This window comes from Symphalangus syndactylus, chromosome 19 (assembly GCF_028878055.3).
Source record: "Symphalangus syndactylus isolate Jambi chromosome 19, NHGRI_mSymSyn1-v2.1_pri, whole genome shotgun sequence".
Taxonomy (NCBI): domain Eukaryota; kingdom Metazoa; phylum Chordata; class Mammalia; order Primates; family Hylobatidae; genus Symphalangus; species Symphalangus syndactylus.
In genome coordinates this window covers 26,106,471-26,128,360 of record NC_072434.2, presented here as the reverse complement: position 1 = coordinate 26,128,360, position 21,890 = coordinate 26,106,471, and the positions used below count along the sequence as shown (strand labels likewise).

The window sequence follows — 21,890 nt, the reverse complement described above, 5'->3', positions numbered from 1 at the left end:
GGTTAAGGAGGGAGATAATGAAAATAGGGGAGGGGAAAAGCAGTGTCAAAATTATTTAGGCCCATGATCATTAATTTAAAGCAAGGCAAGTCAGCACAGTTGCATTTGTTTTTCTTGTAGACACACTCTGCTGCTTCAATTCAGGGACAGAGCAGGAAGAGAATTTATTTGCAAAGGACTGAGGTTTTCTAAGACTTGGATTACAGATAGAAAGGAAGGAATGGGCAGGAGAGTGTATGCAAGGGACTGACTGACAGTGACGAGCCATGGAATCTAATTTAGATGTGGTGGGAAGAGAGAAAATGAAGGGAAGGGAATAGTGAAAGAGTGTCAGGGCCATTGAATGTTTGGAACAAATTTAGTAGAGTAAGTGAGCTAAAAAGATTGTTGAAATGGTCTAGAGTGTGATGCTTAATATTTAGATATTTTAGGTAGTGTAGTAATCGGAAATGACAAGGTTTAGATAGACTAGAATCAATAGTGGAGACTACTAATAGCTCACAGGGACTTCTCTGGTTTCTTAATTGGACGTAGCTATGTGCATTCCCATTGACTTCTGAACCACCGTCAGTAAGTTTCCTCTTAGTGAGATCATTAGGCTGTCTATTTCTCTAAATTTCCCCATTAAATGTTAAATTTCTCACAGGCTGGGCACTTTGTTGCTTGCTTTAGCTAGTATCCTCTAGACATACTAGTCTTCTCTGGTTGTTTCCCACTGTAATCTCTTTGTATTCAATAGGATCCTCGGGCATGGACCTTTGCAAGCTATAAAGTCACTCTTCTCCAGCAGTGGAGCAGAGCTTCCAGTCCACATAGCCTGCCTGCCCATCCAGGGTTCAACTTCTGAGCCACGGAATTGGGCTGCAAGACAGAGGTGGATGAAAGCATCCACTCTCTTTTACTGAATTTTATGGAGACTTTCTGGAATAAATATTTCCCAACATTATGCTGTTTGGCCAATTTCCGGAGACAACCAATGGTTACTTTTAAAATTTTATCCAGTTTTATTGCTGCCTTTTAGTGGAGAGTGAATATACCAAGACCCTGACATAGCCATTCTCAAAGTCCCACCTGAACAAAGTGATTTTGAATTATAATTCTGTTCCTTCAAACATTTCAGGAAACGTTACTTGGCAAAAATTATTCTTTTTTTTTGAGACGGAGTCTCGCTCTGTCGCCCAGGCTGGAGTGCAGTGGTGCGATCTCCACTTACTGCAAGCTCCGCCTCCCGGATTTACGCCATTCTCCTGCCTCAGCCTCCCGAGTAGCTAGGACTACAGGCGCCCGCCACCATGCCTGGCTAAAGTTTTTTTGTATTTTTTAGTAGAGACGGGGTTTCACCGTGTTAGCCAGGATGGTCTCGATCTCCTGACCTTGTGATCCGCCCGCCTCGGCCTCCCAAAGTGCTGGGATTACAGGCGTGAGCCACGGCACCCGGCCGGCAAAAATAATTCTTGATTAGACCTTTTATAGTTTATGAAATATTAAAACTGTTAAGAAGGTACCTAATTCTTAGTGCCAGTTTTAAAAGGAATTTACAACTACAAAAGTGATATTGTTGTATTAAGATGAGGACTGATGACTTGCACTTGCTTGCCTTTTGAAACAGCTGAACGCTTGGCTAGAAAAAAAAAAAACAAACCCGGGGGAGCAGCGGTGGGGAGCTTCCTCTCTCCTCTAAACAGTCCATTTCTGATTATTTCAAACTCAGAGACCCGGTGACTACAACAAGGAAATTGAACAGCAGTTATTTTGCTCAGATAAATATTACATAATGAGCTGAGAATATTATTGTGAAGACACTGATTAGACAGTATTTGCTTATTTCACACAACCCTCCATGAACTTTGATGTTTGCCACAAAGGGCTTTACTAAACTAGCTTCCCGTTAGTACACTGAAATTCAAAGTCATGCTCGTAACTGTTAATGAAAGCAGATTTAAAGCAACACCACCATCACTGGAGTATTTTTAGTTGTATACGATTGAGACTACCAAGCATGTTGCTCTTATTCAGCGTAATCCTAATCTCATGGGTATCCACTGTTGGGGGAGAAGGTAAGTTGAAAACAGATCCGAATATTTTAGTTCCTTTTCAAATGTATTTATTGATTGTGTGTGTGTATGCATAAGAATATTTTTAAATGAATAAATAGCTGAGGATAATTTGAAGGGGTATAATAATATTCATCTATTTTCTGGAAATATTTTCCAACATGCAATTAGCAGGAAAATAGAATGAAATTAATTCTCTCCGTTCTCTAGTTTGCAAAGGGTAAATGGTCACCAAACAGATAATGTAAAGAGAAATCAAAGGAGAGAAAATCTGCTATAATAAAGGTGACAAGGTGAAGTATTAGTGTAATTCCGCATAAACTCTGCAATGCCACTGACTAGAAAAATCAGCCCCAAAAAGATTTGGCCGCCTTCAATATGTTTTTAGAATTTTATTTTCATAGATTTGATAATTTAAATTTTAAATGTTATTAAAATGAAGGAATTCTCATTTCAGTCTAATTATCATTCAACAGAGAAATATATTTCAATGAAACAATAGAAAATACTATTTTTATATGTAAACGAGTGAACTGCCAAAAAATTGTTTCTTCTGAGCTCTTCCACAAATTTCAAAAGTGAAATAATATATCACTTCTGTATTAATACTATAAACTGATTCTTATAACATTATAAACTATCCCATTTTATTTCATGTGGAAATTAAAGCCACCATATCAAAAGAATTGCAAACAAAATCTCTAACAAGGTCTAGGATAGTGATTAAACTATGTGTGTACATGGAGTTTCAATCATTGTGCTATACTCTTTGATTTCCAGAAAGTTTTTATTTTACTGCTTTACTGCTTTCTAATGTTTACAGATCTTTAAATTTTCGAACACTTTCTTCTCAGTCCTGACATAAGAGAAAAATATGAACAATAAAATGCTTTCTTTTTAAGATATGCCCTTACAAATGTTGCAAAACATTATTTCTGTGGGCCTAAAATTCATTTTATTTTGTTTTCACTTTTAGTACTGAGCTGTAATCACAAGAGTGCGATTGCATGAGTGTATTTGATTTTTCTTAAGTCTGTGTTTATGGTATTTATTAAGTGGCTTAAACATCTGTTACAAATGGCATTACACAAGGATTTCTAAATGGGGGTGGAAGCAGAGGAAGATAAGTGAAAATTATGAGAATAATATGTAGAATTTTGACAATTCCTAACCCCACAAAACTTTCAAGCTTCAGTCCAGTCCCAGGATAAACTTTAGTGAAATTCTATCTAAAAGTTGTCTAGGTGTTAAATGACCTGTAAGTGTGCGTTACACTTTTGGTGTCTACTTAGAAACTGGCCAAACAGCAGAAATAACACAAGAAAGCAACACTTTTGTACAAATAGAAAACTGCATGCTTCCAGTAGCAAAACGTTAATCAAGCAATATATTGTGCTTCATGCTGTAGCAAAGAAGCTGGAAAGAGGGCCGGGCGCGGTGGCTCACGCTTGTAATCCCAGCACTTTGGGAGGCCGAGGCGGGTGGATCACGAGGTCAGGAGATCGAGACCACGGTGAAACCCCGTCTCTACTAAAAATACAAAAAAATTAGCCGGGCGTGGTGGCGGGCGCCTGTAGTCCCAGCTACTCGGAGAGGCTGAGGCAGGAGAATGGCGTGAACCCGGGAGGCGGAGCTTGCAGTGAGCCTAGATCGCACCACTGCACTCCAGCCTGGGCGACAGAGCGAGACTCCGTCTCAAAAAAAAAAAAAAAAAAAAAGAAGCTGGAAAGAATATGACAACCCCATCCACGCCTCACTACTACTTAGAGTGTCCTAAAAGAAAAGCAAAATGTAAATAGGCAAATAAATTGCAAGGCTTTATATATAGGTGATTGTCTGTGTGTGTGTGTGTGTGTGTGTACACTCATGCATCACTTAATGATAGGAAAACGTTCTGAGAAGTGTGTCTTTAGGCAATTTCGTCCTCCTGCAAACACAGAGTGTACTTACACAAACCTGTATTGTATAGCCTACTACCTAACTAGGCTATATGGCCTGTCACTCCTAGACTGAAAACCTGCACAGCATGTTACTGTACTGAATACTGTGGGCAATTGTAGCACAAATGTAAGAATGTGTTTATCTAAACATAGAAAATGTACATTAAAAATACAATATAAAATATTAAGAATGGCAGACTTGTATAGGGCTCTTACCATCAATAAGGTTTGCAGGACTGAAAGTTGTTCTGGGTAAGTCACTGAGTGAGTGGTGTGCAAATATGAAGGCTTAGCACATTACTGTATACTACTGTAAACTTCACAAACACTGAATACTTGAGCTAGAGTAAATTTATTTTATTTATATATTTATTTCAATATTTTGGGGGGAGCAGGTGGTTTTTGGTTATATGGATAAGTTTTTTAGTACTAATTACTGAGCTTTTGGTGCACCCAGGATAGACTAAATATATTTTTAAAACTTTTCTTCAATAATAAATTAATTTATGGTAAGCTTTTTACTTTATCAACTGAAAATTTTTTAACTTGTAACTCTTTTGTTTTAGCTTAAAACACACCTTGTATAGATGTACAAAATATTTTTTACTTTCTATCCTTATTCTGTAAGATTTTATCTTTTAAATATTTTATTTATTTATTGACCTTCTACACCTTTTTGTTAAAAACAGACACAAACACACACATTAACCTCGGCCTACAGAGGGTCAGGATCATCAGTATCACTGTCTTCCTCCTCTGCTCTTGTCCTACTAGAAGGTCTTCAGGGCAGTAACATGCACGGAGCTGTCCTCTCCTATGATAACAAAGGCTTCTTCTGGAATAGTTCCTGAAGGACCTGCCTGAGGATGTTTCACAGTTATTCTTTTTAAATGAGTAGAAGAAGTGAACTATAAAATAATGATAACAACGATAGTACATTAAATACGTTAACCAGTACCATGGTCATTTATTATCATTATCAAGTATTATGTACTATACATAATTGTGTGTGCTGTTGTTTATATGACTGGCAATGCTGTAGGTTTGTTTATACCAGCATTGCCACAAACATGTGAGTAATACATTGGACTGTGATGTTGTGGTGGTCATCAGTTGATAGGAATTTTTCAGCTACATTATAATCTTATGGGACCACTGTGATATAAGTGATCAGTCATTGACCAAAACGTCATTATGTGGTAAATGACTGTGTGTCTGTATATATGTGTGTGTGTGTGTGTGTGTATATATATATATATATATATCCCAGAAGAAATATATTCACAGTACTCTATCAGAATGTTGAGACAAGGAAAATTATTTTCTGCTTTTGGAGTGGGTGGTTGTGTAACGGCAGGCTTGCAAAAGGACGATAACACTCCTAGCACCATTGCGGATGTGCACAATGGTTATACGATGAATGTTGTAGAGCAAGTTCTGAAGGATAGGTAGAATACAACTGGGTGATGAGAACAAAGTTATTCTGGATAGCGAAGAATATAAAAGGACATATGTATGAAAATCAAGTACTATAATTTTGCAGTTTTCGAGGTACAAAGGATATTTAAAAGGAGTTATGATAGGTTAATACTATCAAGACACCAGGGAGTCTTTCCCTCAATATCTTCTCCAAAACTATCTAATGTCAATTTTTAAACAGTTAGATAATAAATTTAAGGTTTCACAAGGCTAAATACCACAGGAATTATTTCAAATATTGTGCAACATGAAATATTACTTCTAGGTAGATAAAAAAGAGAAATTTCCCTTGATTTGTCAGCTGAATTTCTGCATGCTTTTTCTAAATAAGGTGAAAAACAAAACAATTTCTTATGCAGCAACGCTATATTGAGAAAATGCCTTGAGCTAAAAAGTGAGCACATTATATTGAGGAAGTATCTAGAGCTAAAAAGGCAATTCAAAGATAAATTACATCAAATCCATAGAATGTACAATATCAAGAGTAAACCCTAATGTAAACTGTGGACTTTGAATGACAATAATATTGATGGCGAAGGGGGCTATTCATGTGGCAGGGAAGAGGAAGTGGTATATAGGAAATCTCTGTACCTTCCATTCCATTTTACTGTGAAAAAAACTGTAAATAAAAAATTAAGTCTAATAAAAAATACACATATATATGTATATAAAATATATATACACAAGAAAAAATAGAGTCAAAGCACGAAGATTTCACCCATTTTCTACATTGTTTTAATATATCTTGTACCATAGTGCGTATGGATGTATGTGTAAGTGTCTATGTACATATATCCGGCAGTATCCTCAGTATCCTTAGTATCCTCAAGGAATTGTTCCAGGACTCTTTTCACCCCCAGCAGATACCAAAATCCACAGATGCTCAAGTCTCTAAGAGAGAATGCTGTAGTATTTGCATATAACCTATGCACATCCTCTCATATAATTTATCTCTAGATTATTTATAATATCTAATATATATAAATAATTGTTATATTGTATTTTTAATTGCATTATTTTTATTGGTTTATTATCTTTTTATTGTTTTTTCTTTTTCAGATGTTTTGGACCTGCAGTATAATAAACATTTATATATACAGCATTTACCAGAATTTAGCTCTAATTTTATCTTGGTTGAGGTGTTCTTAGTGATTTTCTTATACTCTCTAAATTCTTTCCACTGAAACTATATAAACTTTGTAACCAGAAAGTAATCAGAATATTAATAAACAAAAAATCAAATTACCTACCCAACATTTTTACTGCACCAGAAAAAAAAATAGAACGGATTTTTCTGGTGGAAATACCTATGACAGTTGATGAGAATAGAAAAAGAAAGAAATCTGAGAGCTGAGAACAATCCCATCACTCCTCCACTGTACACTACATAGATCAGGGAGATTTGCCACTTTTACAGTCTGCCTTCATTCTTAAGTTGTTGTGTGAGGATATTGTTCTTGAAGACGTTGCAGAAGAGTTCATATTTCATATCACTCCAAAATATACATTTTATATTCATTAACAATGACCTCCTCGGTCTGGCGTGGTGGCTCACGCCTGTAATCCCAGAAGTTTGAGAGGTGGAGGCGCATGGATCACCTGAGGTCAGGAGTTCGAGACCAGCCTGGCCAAAATGGTGAAACCTTGTCTCTACTAAAAATACAAAAAATTAGTCAGGTGTGGTGGCAGGCACCTGTAATCTCAGGTACACAGGAAGCTGAGGTAGGAGAATCACTTGAACCCAGGAACTGGAGGCTGCAGTGAGCCAAGATTTGCATGATTGCACTTCAGCCTGGGCAACAAGAGTAAAACCTGAAACTCCCTCTCAAAAAAACAAAAAAGACCTCCTCAAATACTCTTGTATTCTTATTTTTTTTTTTTTTTTTTGAGACGGAGTCTAGCTCTGTTGCCCAGGCTGGAGTGCAGTGGCAGGATCTCAGCTCACCGCAAGCTCCGCTTCCTGGATTCACGCCATTCTCCTGCCTCAGCCTCCCAAGTAGCTGGGACTACAGGCGCCCGCCACCAGGCCCGGCTAATTTTTTTTGTATTTTTGGTAGAGATGGGGTTTCACTGTGTTAGTCAGGATGGTCTCGATCTCCTGACCTCGTGATCTGCCCGCCTCGGCCTCCCAAAGTGCTGGGATTACAGGCGTGAGCCACCACGCCCGGCCTCTTGTATTCTTATTTAGTGATCTTTCTTCATTCCAAATTAGTACACTGGAAAGCATTTAAGCTAAAGGCATTTAAGCTGAAGGAAAAACAAAACTATAAATCAGATGATTAAAATATAATCTAGTGATTCAGTGATGTAGCTTTTTATTTAATTCTTCAGTTTTGTGTTATTTTTCCCAGCAACATTTTGTGATTTTCCAAAAATACACCATGGATTTCTGTATGATGAAGAAAATTATAAGCCATTTTCCCAAGTTCCTACAGGGGAAGTTTTCTATTACTCCTGTGAATATAATTTTGTGTCTCCTTCAAAATCCTTTTGGACTCGCATAACATGCACAGAAGAAGGATGGTCACCAACACCAAAGTGTCTCAGTGAGTAAATACCCTGTTCATTAAATGGATGTCATTCAGTGAATAGAGAAGGATATGCCAGACAAGATCATAAGGTCTTGATAATTACAGGGGCAGTGACCAGAGGAGCTGGAAAGATGGGAGATGTAGTCCTCCTATTTTGAGGTGCCTCCTATGAGAATCAGTGAAGAATAAATATATCAACTGTCTTGCATTACCTGGAAATGCTCTACATGTTGAAATATATTAATTTTTTTAAACTGATGATTAATATATTTGACTGCTAATATTTCTTTACAGATATTCATTTGGCAGCAGCCTGATCATAGTTTTCCTTTAAAATAAGTCATTTTGTATAGATACTCTGTTTTGAATTTACCATTCTCTTGCATATTGCAAGGTAACGTTTGGTATTTTAACTTTTATATTTTCAATAAATCATTTGTTTGGTCCTTCAAAGTGTAGCTATATTAATCCTCCAAAAAATGTGGAGACCAGACTCCAATGACAACAGGTGTATTAAAAAAGAAAAACAATGGGAGAGAGAATAGATGAGGCAACAAAGGAGATAGTAATGATCTTTCTCCTTTTGAAAGAAACATTTATGAGAATTGGGAGAAATATTTATATGAAGATATTGTTTTTTCCTAGAAGAGTTTATAAACACAAGATATTTTATTATAAAAACCATACAGCAACAACATGAAATATTAACTTTCTTATATATATATATATATATATAGGAATAAAAAATTTATTTCATCATTTATACAGTAGCATGACCCAAATATTTTCTTTTGAAAGTATTTATACATGATGTCAGTTTTCAAAGTTTTCCTTTCTTAATGAAATATTTTAAAATGCACTTTTTTTTGCTACTTCCATCTTGTACATTAATCAATTTTTGTTCCTTAGGACTGTGTTTCTTTCCTTTTGTGGAAAATGGTCATTCTGAATCTTCAGGACGAATACATCTGGAAGGTGATACTGTACAAATTATTTGCAACACAGGATACAGCCTTCAAAACAATGAGAAAAACATTTCATGTGTAGAACGGGGCTGGTCCACTCCTCCCAAATGCAGCTTCACTAGTAAGCAAAATACTGCTCTCTCAGTTTTGCTAATTATTTAAAGAAATAAATCCATGGTTTATAGATTAAATATAGGTTAAATATAGGTTTCACCACTAGTGGCTTCTATCATTATTTATTTGATTTTCAGTTCCAATTTTGTTTAAGTAGATGTGCAATAACATAGTTTGCCTACCTATATAAATCAAATGTATGTAATAAGAAGAAATATTAGAGAAGAATACACTTTGAAGATAATCCATTAATGTAACACCTGTTTGTTGTTTATATTATCAGGTTAGTTGACAATAAATGGTTACAAAACTGAGGTATTAAAGTGCAAATAAATCCAATTACAGTTAAAATGTCTTATAAGAAAGTTTTTAATATTTATCTTTATTTAAATTAATATGCTTGAGTCAATAAATCATTTTCTAAGTTGTAAAAAGTCCATACTTCTGAGAGTTATGTGTATTTGTGAGCGGCTTAGAATTTGGAAAATGATTCTTTCGGAAGCCTGTGGTATAAATGATGGCACTCACAGTCTGTGTGAACTCTTGTAATTCTTCATCTTTATAGCTCTTCAGTAATTGTTCTTTGCCTGGCCCAATGCAATTCCATCCTATGCTTACACAGCTCAGTATTCAACCAAAAACTCAAGGAAACTTCCATAGTCTTTCTCTTCATAATACTTTCTCTCTGCTACTATGTCCAGTAACTTCTGGCCACCATAGTCACCAAGACTGACTTCTCTAGTCTCAACTAAAGAAGACCACTGAGTTCTTCCTGGGTTCTCCCTCCTTGCACAGTCTAGAAAAGGCTTCCCAACAAACAGCTGGGCTGTCATTGACTTTGTTTTATTATTTTGAAGTATTGAGGGTCTTTTCCTTTTTTCAGTCATCACAGTCCTGTACTGGGTGATTTCCAGCATTCTGAAAATAAATTTTGTAAAATTTTCTAAATTTTTTTTCAGTGGGATGATATGTTGATAGCAGCTACTCCATCCTATCAAGAAATAGAATCTTCTTACTGGTTTAGTCTTGGGAGGGTGTATTTGTCGAGGAATTTATCCATTTCTTCTAGATTTTCTAGTTTATTTGCGTAGAGGTGTTTGTAGTATTCTCGGATGGTAGATTGTATTTCTGTGGGATCGGTGGTGATATCCCCTTTTTCATTTTTTATTGCATCTATTTGATTCTTCTCTCTTTTCTTCTTTATTAGTCTTGCTAGCGGTCTATCAATTTTGTTGATCTTTTCAAAAAACCAGCGCCTGGATTCATTAATTTTTTGAAGGGTTTTTTGTGTCTCTATTTCCTTCAGTTCTGCTCTGATTTTAGTTATTTCTAGCCTTCTGCTAGCTTTTGAGTGTGCTTTCTCTTGCTTTTCTAGTTCTTTTAATTGTGATGTTAGGGTGTCAATTTTGGATCTTTCCTGCTTTCTCTTGTGGGCATTTAGTGCTATAAATTTCCCTCTACACACTGCTTTGAATGTGTCCCAGACATTCTGGTATGTTGTGGCTTTGTTCTCGTTGGTTTCAAAGAACATCTTTATTTCTGCCTTCATTTCATTATGTACCCAGTAGTCATTCAGGAGCAGGTTGTTCAGTTTCCATGTAGTTGAGCGGTTTTGAGTGAGTTTCTTAATCCCGAGTTCTAGTTTGATTGCACTGTGGTCTGAGAGAGAGTTTGTTATAATTTCTGTTCTTTTACATTTGCTGAGGAGAGCGTTACTTCCAATTATGTGGTCAATTTTGGAATAGGTGTGGTGTGGTGCTGAAAAAAATGTATATTCTGTTGATTTGGGGTGGAGAGTTCTGTAGATGTCTATTAGGTCCACTTTGTGCAGAGCTGAGTTCAATTCCTGGATATCCTTGTTAACTTTCTGTCTCGCTGATCTGTCTAATGTTGACAGTGGGGTGTTAAAATCTCCCATTATTATTGTGTGGGAGTTTAAGTCCCTTTGTAAGTCACTCAGGACTTGCTTTATGAATCTGGGTGCTCCTGTGTTGGGTGCATAGAGGTACAAGGAGGAACTGGTATCATTGCTTCTGAAACTATTCCAATTGATAGAAAAAGAGGGAATCCTCCCTAACACATTTTATGAGGCCAGCATCGTCCTGACACCAAAGCCTGGTAGAGACATAACCAAAAAAGAGAATTTCAGACCAATATCCTTGATGAACATTGATGCAAAAATCCTCAATAAACTACAGCAAACCAAATCCAGCAGCATGTCAAAAAGCTTATACACCATGATCAAGTGGGCTTCATCCCTGGGATGCAAGGGTGGTTCAACATACGCAAATCAATAAATGTAATCCAGCATATAAACAGAACCAAAGACAAAAACCACATGATTATCTCAATAGATGCAGAAAAGGCCTTTGACAAAATTCAACAACACTTCATGCTAAAAACTCTCAATAAATTTAGGTATTGATGGGACGTATCTCGAAATGATAAGAGCTATCTATGACAAACCCACAGCCAATATCATACTGAATGGGCAAAAACTGGAGGCATTCCCTTTGAAAACTGGCACAAGACAGGGATGCCCTCTCTCACCACTCCTATTCAACGTAGTGCTGGAAGTTCTGGCCAGGGCAATCAGGCAGGAGAAGGAAATAAAGGGTATTCAATTAGGAAAAGAGGAAGGCAAATTGTCGCTGTTTGCAGATGACATGATTGTATATCTAGGAAACCCCATTGTCTCAGCCCAAAATCTCCTTAAGCTGATTAGCAACTTCAGCAAAGTCTCAGGATACAAAATCAATGTACAAAAATCACAAGCATTCTTGTACACCAATCACAGACAAACAGAGAGCCAAATCATGAGTGAACTCCCATTCACAATTGCTTCAAAGAGAATAAAATACCTAGGAATCCAACTTACAAGGAATGTGAAGGACCTCTTCAAAGAGAACTACAAACCACTGCTCAATGAAATAAAAGAGGATACAAACAAATGGAAGAACATTCCATGCTCATGGGTTGGAAGAATCAATATCATGAAAATGGCCATACTGCCCAAGGTAATTTGTATTTTCAATGCCATCCCCATCAAGCTACCAATGACTTTCTTCACAGAATTGGAAAAAACTACTTTAAAGTTCATATGGAACCAAAAAAGAGCCCACATCGCCAAGTCAATCCTAAGCCAAAAGAACAAAGCTGGAGGCATCATGCTACCTGACTTCAAACTATACTACAAGGCTACAGTAACCAAAACAGCATGGTACTGGTACCACAACAGAGACATAGATCAATGGAACAGAACAAAGCCCTCAGAAATAATGCCGCATATCTACAACTATCTGATCTTTGACAAACCTGATAAAAACAAGCATTGGGGAAAGGATTCCCTATTTAATAAATGGTGCTAAGAAAACTGGCTAGCCATATGTAGAAAGCTGAAACTGGATCCCTTCCTTATACCTTATACAAAAATTAATTCAAGATGGATTAAAGACTTACATGTTAGACCTAAGACCATAAAAACCCTAGAAGAAAGCCTAGGCAATACCATTCAGGACATAGGCGTGGGCAAGGACTTCATGTCTAAAACACCAAAAGCAATGGCAACAAAAGCCAAAATTGACAAATGGGATCTAATTAAATTAAAGAGCTTCTGCACAGCAAAAGAAACTACCATCAGAGTGAACAGGCAACCTACAGAATGGGAGAAAAGTTTTGCAACCTACTCATCTGACAAAGGGCTAATATCCAGAATCTACAATGAGCTCAAACAAATTTACAAGAAAAAAGCAACCCCATCAAAAAGTGGGTGAAGGACATGAACAGACACTTCTCAAAAGAAGACATTTATGCAGCCAAAAAACACATGAAAAAATGCTCATCATCACTGGTCATCAGAGAAATGCAAATCAAAACCACAATGAGATACCATCTCACACCAGTTAGAATGGCGATCATTAAAAAGTCAGGAAACAACAGGTGCTGGAGAGGATGTGGAGAAATAGGAACACTTTTACACTGTTGGTGGGACTGTAAACTAGTTCAACCATCGTGGAAGTCAGTGTGGCGATTCCTCAGGGATCTAGAGCTAGAAATACCATTTGACCCAGCCATCCCATTACTGGGTATATACCCAAAGGACTATAAATCATGTTGCTATAAAGACACATGCACACGTACGTTTACTGCGGCACTATTCACAATAGCAAAGACTTGGGACCAACCCAAATGTCCAACAATGATAGACTGGATTAAGAAAATGTGGCACATATACACCATGGAATACTATGCAGCCATAAAAAATGATGAGTTCATGTGTTTTGTAGGGACATGGATGAAACTGGAAAATATCATTCTCAGTAAACTATCACAAGGACAAAAAACCAAACACCACATGTTCTCACTCATAGGTGGGAATTGAACAACAAGAACTCATGGACACAGGAAGGGGAACATCACACTCTGGGGACAGTTGTGGGTTGGGGGGAGGGGGGAGGGACAGCATTAGGAGATATACCTAATGCTAAATGACGAGTTAATGGGTGCAGCAAACCAACACGGCACATGGATACATATGTAACAAACCTGCACATTGTGCACATGTACCCTAAAACCTAAAGTATAATAATAAAATAAAAGAAAAAAAAAGAAATAGAATCTGTGGTATGTTTTTCAAAAGATGTTATGTTATCAAATATTATTCCACATCTTCAACTCTTAAATTTAAACCTCTAGAGCCAGGCACAGTGATGTGCACCTGTAGTCCCCACCACTGGCAAGGCTGAAACTGGAGTTCAACGCTGCAGTGAGTTATGACTGTACCAGTGCACTCCAACCTGGGCAACAAAGTGAGACCCTTCCCCACTAGAAAAACAAAACAAAGTAAAACAAAATGAAATTTAAACCTCTAGAAACGGAGTCTTTTTAAAACAGCTAGAACTGCGATAGTTTTTCAGTAAACAGTTACGTCATGGTCTCTTTCAATTACAAGGGGTTAAAACATTATTAACACTTGCAAAAAAAATAAAATAACAGATGTTACTAACACTAGAAAATTCCAGTGATTGAAAAGCGTTCAAAATTTATAGGCTTCAATTATGGTATAAATATTTCCATGCTTTCTCTTATCCATACCTGTTCATGTCATGAACAAGCCCTCTTCATTTTGAGAGATGATGGCTAATGTCAGCCCAACAATTATATTTTAGAAGCTTGACAAATTAAGTTTGGCCAGCTGTAACCCGTAGAAGCTAGCTCTGTGTACAGTCTGTAAGATTTTGTTAGTCTTTGAACAATTTGGTTGCTTTCTGACACAAAAAATGTCCCAGCCTTAACTCATGTTTCCACTGCCCTGGAACTGGAATCAGCCATACCTCCAATAAGCCCTGGTTCCATTTAGTGGGCAATGACATTTAGAAACTAAGTTGCCAAAATAAACTTATTTCAAAACTTAGCACATTTTATTTAATCAGAAAAAGCACATATCTTATTGTTCAAGTTCTCAGAATATTGCTACCTTTCCCTTTCTGCCCGTTGCTTATTCCAAAAGCACAAGACAACGTATTGAGGTTATCAGAGTAGATGGATGAAGTCAGAGTCTCCAAAGTGGAAGAATTCAGCAGAACACTCTATGTCCAAGGTTGAATGGTAGCTCACGAACACTGTGGAAAGTTAATAAAGTTTCAGGGCAACTAGACTCCTAGTGATAGCTGCACAGTCTGTTTTTTCATGTAAGGTAACATCTTGCAAGTTATGGTAATCCATGTTGCAGGGATTAGTACAGCGCCATCTCTGGGGGCCGTTATTCCATTTACAACACCATGGAATAACCGTATATGAATAAAGCAGCTGGAAAACCCTACATTGGCCAAGATCGATTATTTTCTTTTTATATATATATATACTTTAAGTTCTAGGGTACATGTGCACAACGTGCAGGTTTGTTACCTAGGTATACATGTGCCATATTGGTTTGCTGCACCCATTAACTCGTGATTTACATTAGGTATTTTGCCTAATGCTACCCCTCCCTTACCTCCCACCCTACAACAGGTCCCAGTGTGTAATATTCCTCGCCCTGTGTCCAAGTGTTCCCATTGATTAATTCCCACCTGTGAGTGAGAACATTCAGTGTTTGGTTTTCTGTCCTTGTGATAGTTTGCTCAGAATGATGGTTTCCAGGTTCATCCATGATGCTGCAAAGGACAAGAACTCATTCTTTTTTATGGCTGCATAGTATTCCATGGTGTCTGTGTGCCACATTTTCTTAATCCAGTCTACAACTGATGGACATTTGGGCTAGTTCCAAGTCTTTGCTATTGTGAATACTGCTGCAATAAACATATGTGTGCATGTGTCTTTATAGCAGCATGATTTATATAATCTTATGGGTATATACCCAGTAATGAGATCACTGGGTCAAATGGTATTTCTAGTTCTAGATCCTTGAGGAAATGCCACACTGTCTACCACAATGGTTGAACTAGTTTACACTCCCAGTAACAGTGTAAAAGCATTCCTATTTCTCCACATCCTCTCTAGCATTTGTTGTTACCTGACTTTTTAATGATCACCATTCTAACTGGTGTGAGATGGTATCTCATTGTGGTTTCGATTTGCATTTCTCTGATGACAGTGATGATGAGCATTTTTTCATGTGTCTGTTGGATGAATAAATGTCTTCTTTTAAGAAGTGTCTGTTCATATCCTTTGCCCACTTTTTGATGGGTTTGTTTTTTTCTTGCAGATTTGTTTAAGTTCTTTGTAGATTCTGGCTATTAGTCCTTTGTCAGATTGGTAGATTGCAAAAATTTTCTTCCATTCTATAGGATGCTTGTTCACTCTGATGGTAGTTTCTTTTGCTGTGCAGAAGATCTTTAGTTTAATTAGATCCCATTTGTCAATTTTGGCTTTTGTTTCCATTGCTTTTGGTGTTTTAGACATGAAGTCCTTGCCCATGCCTATGTCCTGAATGGTGTTGCCTAGGTTTTCTTCTAGGGTTTTTATGGTTTTTAGGTCTAACATTTAAGTCTTTAATCCATCTTGAATTAATTTTTGTATAAAGTATAAGGAAGGGATCCAGTTTCAGCTTTCTACATATGGCTAGCCAGTTTTCTCAGCACTATTTATTAAATAGGGAATCGTTTCCCCATTTCTTGTTTTTGTCAGATTTGTCAAAGATCAGATGGTTGTAGATGTGTGGTATTATTTCTGAGGCCTCTGTTCTGTTCCATTGATCTATATCTCTGTTTTGGTACCAGTACCATGCTGTTTTGGTTACTGTAGCCTTGTAGTGTAGTTTGAAGTCAGGTAGCCTGATGCCTCCAGCTTTGTTCTTTTTGCTTAGGATTATCTTGGCAATGTAGGCTCTTTTTTGATTCCATATGAACTTTAACGTTCATATGAAGAAAGTTAGTGATAACTTGATGGGGGTGGCATTGAATCTATAAATTACCTTGAGCAGTATGGCCATTTTCATGATATTGATTCTTCCTATCGATGAGCATGGAATGTTCTTCCGTTTGTTTGTGTTCTCTTTCATTTCGTTGAGCAGTGGTTTGTAGTTCTCCTTGAAGAGATTCTTCACATCCCTTGTAAGTTGGATTCCTAGGTATTTTATTCACTTTGAAGTAATTCAGAAGGGGAGTTCACTCATGATTTGGCTCTCTGTCTGTTATTGGTGTATAGGAATGCTTGTGATTTTTGAACATTGATTTTGTATCCTGAGACTTTGCTGAAGTTGCTTATCAGCTTAAGGAGATTTTGGGCTGAGACGATGGGGTTTTCTAAATATAAAATCATGTCATCTGCAAACAGGGACAATTTCACTTCCTCTTTTCCTAATTGAATACCCTTTATTTCTTTCTCTTGATGGATTGCCCTGGCCAGAACTTCCAACACTATGTTGAATAGGAGTGGTGAGAGAGGGCATCCCTGTCTTGTGCTGATTTTCAAAGGGATTGCTTCCAGGTTTACCCATTCAGTATGATATTGGCTGTGGGTTTGTCATGAATAGCTCTTACTATTTTGAGATATGTTCCATCAGTACCTAGTTTACTGAGAGTTTTTAGCATGAAGGGCTGTTGAATTTTGTTGAAGGCCTTTTCTGCATCTATTGAGATAATTTTGTGGTTTTTGTCTTTGGTTCTGTTTATATGATGGATTATGTTTATTGATTTGCATATGTTGAACCAGCCTTGCATCCCCGGGATGAAGCCCACTTAATCATGGTGGATAAGCTTTTTGATGTGCTGCTGGATTCGGTTTGCCAGTATTTTATTGAGGATTTTTGCATCAATGTTCATCAGGGATATCGGTCTAAAATTCTCTTTTTTTGTTGTGTCTCCGCCAAGCTTTGGTATCAGGATGATGCTGCCCTCATAAAATGAGTTAGGGAGGAGTCCCTCTTTTTCTATCGATTGGAATCGTTTCAGAAGGAATGGTACCGGCTCCTCTTTGTACCTCTGGAAAAATTCGGCTGTGAATCCACCTGGTCCTGGGCTTTTTTGGGTGGTAGGCAATTAATTATTGCCTCAACTTCAGAGCCTGTTATTGGTTTATTCAGATATTCAACTTCTTCTTGGTTTAGTCTTGGGAGGGTGTATGTGTCCAGGAATTTATCCATTTCTTCTAGATTTTCTAGTTTATTTGCATAGAGGTGTTTATAGTATTCTCTGATGGTAGTTTGTATTTCTGTGGGATCAGTTGTGATATCCCTTTTATCATTTTTTATTGCGTCTATTTGATTCATCTCTCTTTTCTTCTTTATTAGTCTTGCTAGCGGTCTGTCTATTTTGTTAATCTTTTCAACAAACCAGCTCCCGTGTTCATTGATTTTCTGAAGGGTTTTTTATGTCTCTATCTCCTTCAGTTCTGCTCTGATCTTAGTTATTTCTTGCCTTCTGCTAGCTTTTGAATATGTTTGCTCTTGCTTCTTTAGTTCTTTTAATTGTGATTGTAGAGTGTTGATTTTAGATCTTTCCTTCTTTCTCTCGTGGGCATTTAGTGCAATAAATTTCCCTCTACACACTGCTGTAAATGTGTCCCAGAGAGTCTGGTAAATTGTGTCTTTGTTCTCATTGGTTTCAAAGAACATATTTATTTCTGCCTTCACTTTGTTATTTACCCAGTAGTCATTCAGGAGCAGGTTGTTCAGTTTCCATGAAGTTGTGCAGTTTTGAGTGAGTTTCTTAATCCTGGGTTCTAACTTGATTGCACTGTGGTCTGAGAGACCGTTTGTTGTGATTTCTGTTCTTTTACATTTGCCGAGGAGTGCTTTACTTCCAACTATGTGGTCAATTTTGGAATAAGTGCGATGTGATGCTGAGAAGAATGTATATTCTGTTGATTTGAGGTAGAGAGTTCTGTAGATGTCTATTAGGTCTGCTTGGTGCAGAGCTGATTTCAAATCCTGGATATCCTGGTTAACCTTTTGTCTCATTGATCTGTCTAATATTGACAGTGGGGTGTTAAAGTCTCCCATTATTATTATGTGGGAGTCTAAGTATCTTTGTAGATCTCTAAGGACTTGCTTTATGAATCTGGGTGCTCCTGTATTGGGTGCATATATATTTAGGAAACTTAGCTCTTCTTGTTGAATTGATCCCTTTACCATTATGTAATGGCCTTCTTTGTCTCTTTTCATCCTTGTTGGTATAAAGTCTGTTTTATCAGAGGCTAGGATTACAACCACTGCTTTTTTTTGCTTTTCATTTGCTTGGTAGATCTTCCTCCATCCCTTTATTTTGAGCCTATGTGTGTCTCCACACGTGAGATGGGTCTCCTGAATACGGCACACTGATGGGTCTTGACTATCCAATTTTCCAGTTTGTGTCTTTTAATTGGGGCATTTAGCCCATTTACACTTAAGGTTAATATTATTATGTGTGAATTTGATCCTGTTATTGTGATGTTAGCTGGTTATTTTGCCCATTAGTTGATGCAGTTTCTACCTAGCATAGATGGTCTTTACAATTTGGCATGTTTTTGCAGTGGCTGGTACTGGTTGTTCCTTTCCATTTTTAATGCTTCTTTCAGGAGCTCTTTTAAGGCAGGCCTGATGGTGACAAAATCTCTCAGCATTTGCTTGTCTGTAAAGGATTTTATTTCTCCTTCACTTATGAAGCTTAGTTTTGCTGGATATGAGATTCTGGGTTGAAAATTCTTTTCTTTAGGAATGCTGAATATTGGCCCCCACTCTCTTCTGGCTTGTAGAGTTTCTGCCAAGAGATCCACTGTTAGTCTGATGGGCTTCCCTTTGTGGGTAACCCAACCTTTCTCTCTGGCTGCCATTAACATTTTTTCCTTCATTTCAACCTTGGTGAATCTGACAATTATATGTCTTGCTCTTCTCGAGGAGTATTTTTGTGGTGTTCTCTGCATTTCTTGAATTTGAATGTTGGCCTGCCTTGCTAGGTTAAGGAAGTTCTCCTGGATAATATCCTGAAGATTGTTTCCCAACTTGATTCCATTATCCCCCTCACTTTCAGGTACACCAATCAAACATAGATTTGGTCTTTCACATAGTCCCATATTTCTTGGAGGCTTTGTTCATTTCTTTTTACTCTTTTTTCTCTAAACTTCTCTTCTCTCTTTATTTCATTAATTTGATCTTCAATCACTGATACCCTTTCTTCCACCTGATCAAATCAGCTATTGAAGCTTGTACATGCGTCACGTAGTTCTTGTGCCATGGTTTTCAGCTCCATCAGGTCACTTAAGGTCTTCTCTACACTGTTTATTCTAGTTAGCCATTCATCTAATCTTTTTTCAAGGTTTTTAGCTTCCTTGCAATGGTTTCAAGCATCCTCCTTTAGCTCAGAGAATTTTGTTACTACCAATCTTCTGCAGCCTACTTCTGTCAGCTCATCAAAGTCATTCTCTGTCCAGGTTTCTTCCATTGCTGGTGAGGGGCTATGATCCTTTGGAGAAGAAGCACTCTGGTTTTTAGAATTTTCAGCTTTTCTGCTCTGGTTTCTCCCCATCTTTGTGGTTCTATCTACCTTTGGTCTTTGATGTTGGTGACATACAGATGGGGTTTTGTTGTGGATTTCCTTTTTGTGGATGTTGATGCTATTTCTTTCTGTTTGTTAGTTTTCCTTCTAACAATCAGGTCACTCAGCTGCACATCTGTTGGATTTTGCTGGAGGTCTACTCCATATGCTGTTTGCCTGGGTATCACCAGCAGAGGCTGCTGAATAGCAAATATTGCAGAACAGCAAATATTGCAGAACAGCAAATATTGCTGTCTGATCCTTCCTCTGAAAGCTTCATCCCAGCGGGGCACCCACCTGTATGAGGTGTCAGTTGGTCCCTGCTGGGAGGTGTCTGTCAGTTAGGCTACACTTGGGACAGGGACCCACTTGAGGAGGCAGTCTGTCCATTCTCAGAGCTCAAACACCGTGCTGGGAGAATCACTGCTCTCTTCAGAGCTGTCAGACAGGGACATTTAAGCCTGCAGAAGTTTCTGCTGCCTTTTGTTCAGCTATGCCCTGCCCCCAGAAGTGGAGTTTACAGAAGCAACAGGCCTTGCTGAGCTGCAGTGGTCTCCGCCCAGTTCGAGCTTCCCCAGCTGCTTTGTTTACCTACTCAAGCTTCAGCAATGGCAGATGCCCCTCACCCTGCCAGGCTGCTGCCTCACAGGTCAATCTTAGACTGCCACGCTAGCAGTGAGCAAGGCTCTGTGGGTGTGGTAACCACCAAGCCAGGCACAGGATACAGTCTCCTGGTGTGCCATTTGCTAAGACCACTGGAAAAGCACAGTATTTGTTTGTGAGTGTCCCGATTTTCCAGGTACAGTTGGTCATGGCCTCCCTTGGCTAGGAAGGGGAAATCTCTGGACCCCTTGCACTTTCCAGGGAGGCTATGCCCCGCTCTGCTTTGGCTCCCCCTCCATGGACTGCACCCACTGTCCAACTAGTCCCAGTGAGATGAACCAGGTACCTCAGTTGGAAATGTAGAAATCACCCATCTTCTGCATTTATCACACTGGGAGCTGCAGTCTGGATCTGTTCCTATTCGGCCATCTTGGAATGGAATCAAGATCAATTATTCTCAATGGCATTTTGTTTTTAACAATTAGATAATAAAAGACTATAAACAACCAATAAAGAACTGTGGTGCAAAATACTGGAATAAAAAACAGAGACTTAGGGGTGCACATTTTATTTTAGTGAAATAAGGCACATTCTCTTGGGATTTGCTCAAGTAAACTGTGATCAATACATTAAAGTGCCAATAACAGTACATAAAACTTGCTAGTTTGAGATTATTGTTAGAACATATTTCAATTTTATTTTCGTGTATGCTTGATATATTCAGATTATTTCTTTTGTCTTGAATGCCAATTATTTATTTTACATAAGAATTAATATATAATTTTATAAACTAACCATTAATGAAAGATTATTAAATGAGAAAACTACACACATATTCATAAACATATCTATTTCTAATTGAATCAGAATATATTCATAATGAGTTAGTTTTTACAAACATATTAGTGATAGAGTTGAGTATAAGGGAAAGATTCAAAAAACCTAGATGGGTTTTTTAAAAGTCTTTGATATTTAGTTACCCTTTTGTAAAATTGGGAATAATCTGCTTTTTAATATTCCCTTCAACTTAACATTTATTAGTTGTATCCTGTTTGGGTGTTTCACATATCTACTTTTTCTTGAGACAGGGTCTCACTCTGTCACCCAGGCTGGAGTGTAATGGTGCAATCTCGGCTCACTGCAGCCTCCACCTCCTGGGTTCAAGTGATTCTCCTGCCTCAGCCTCCCTAGTAGTTGGGACTATAGGCGCCCACCACCGTGCCTGGCTAATTTTTGTGTTTTCAGTAAAGGC

The 21,890-nt window shown here is 37.8% G+C and overlaps 1 protein-coding gene across 3 annotated transcripts in view; it reads left to right on the top strand.

The window, feature by feature from the left end:
- The first annotated feature begins 1,890 nt into the window (after positions 1-1,890).
- Positions 1,891-21,890, top strand: part of CFHR5 (complement factor H related 5) — a 36,086-nt gene continuing 16,086 nt past the window's right edge. The window contains exons 1-3 of one of the 3 annotated variants that reach the window (XM_055233867.1): positions 1,891-2,057; positions 7,825-8,019; positions 8,914-9,090. In XM_055233867.1, coding sequence (XP_055089842.1) covers positions 1,928-2,057; positions 7,825-8,019; positions 8,914-9,090 — 502 coding nt within the window. In that variant the 5' untranslated portion in view covers positions 1,891-1,927. The remainder of the gene's footprint in view (positions 2,058-7,824; positions 8,020-8,913; positions 9,091-21,890) is intronic. The other 2 variants (XM_063613730.1, XM_063613731.1) reach the window with 2 other exon arrangements.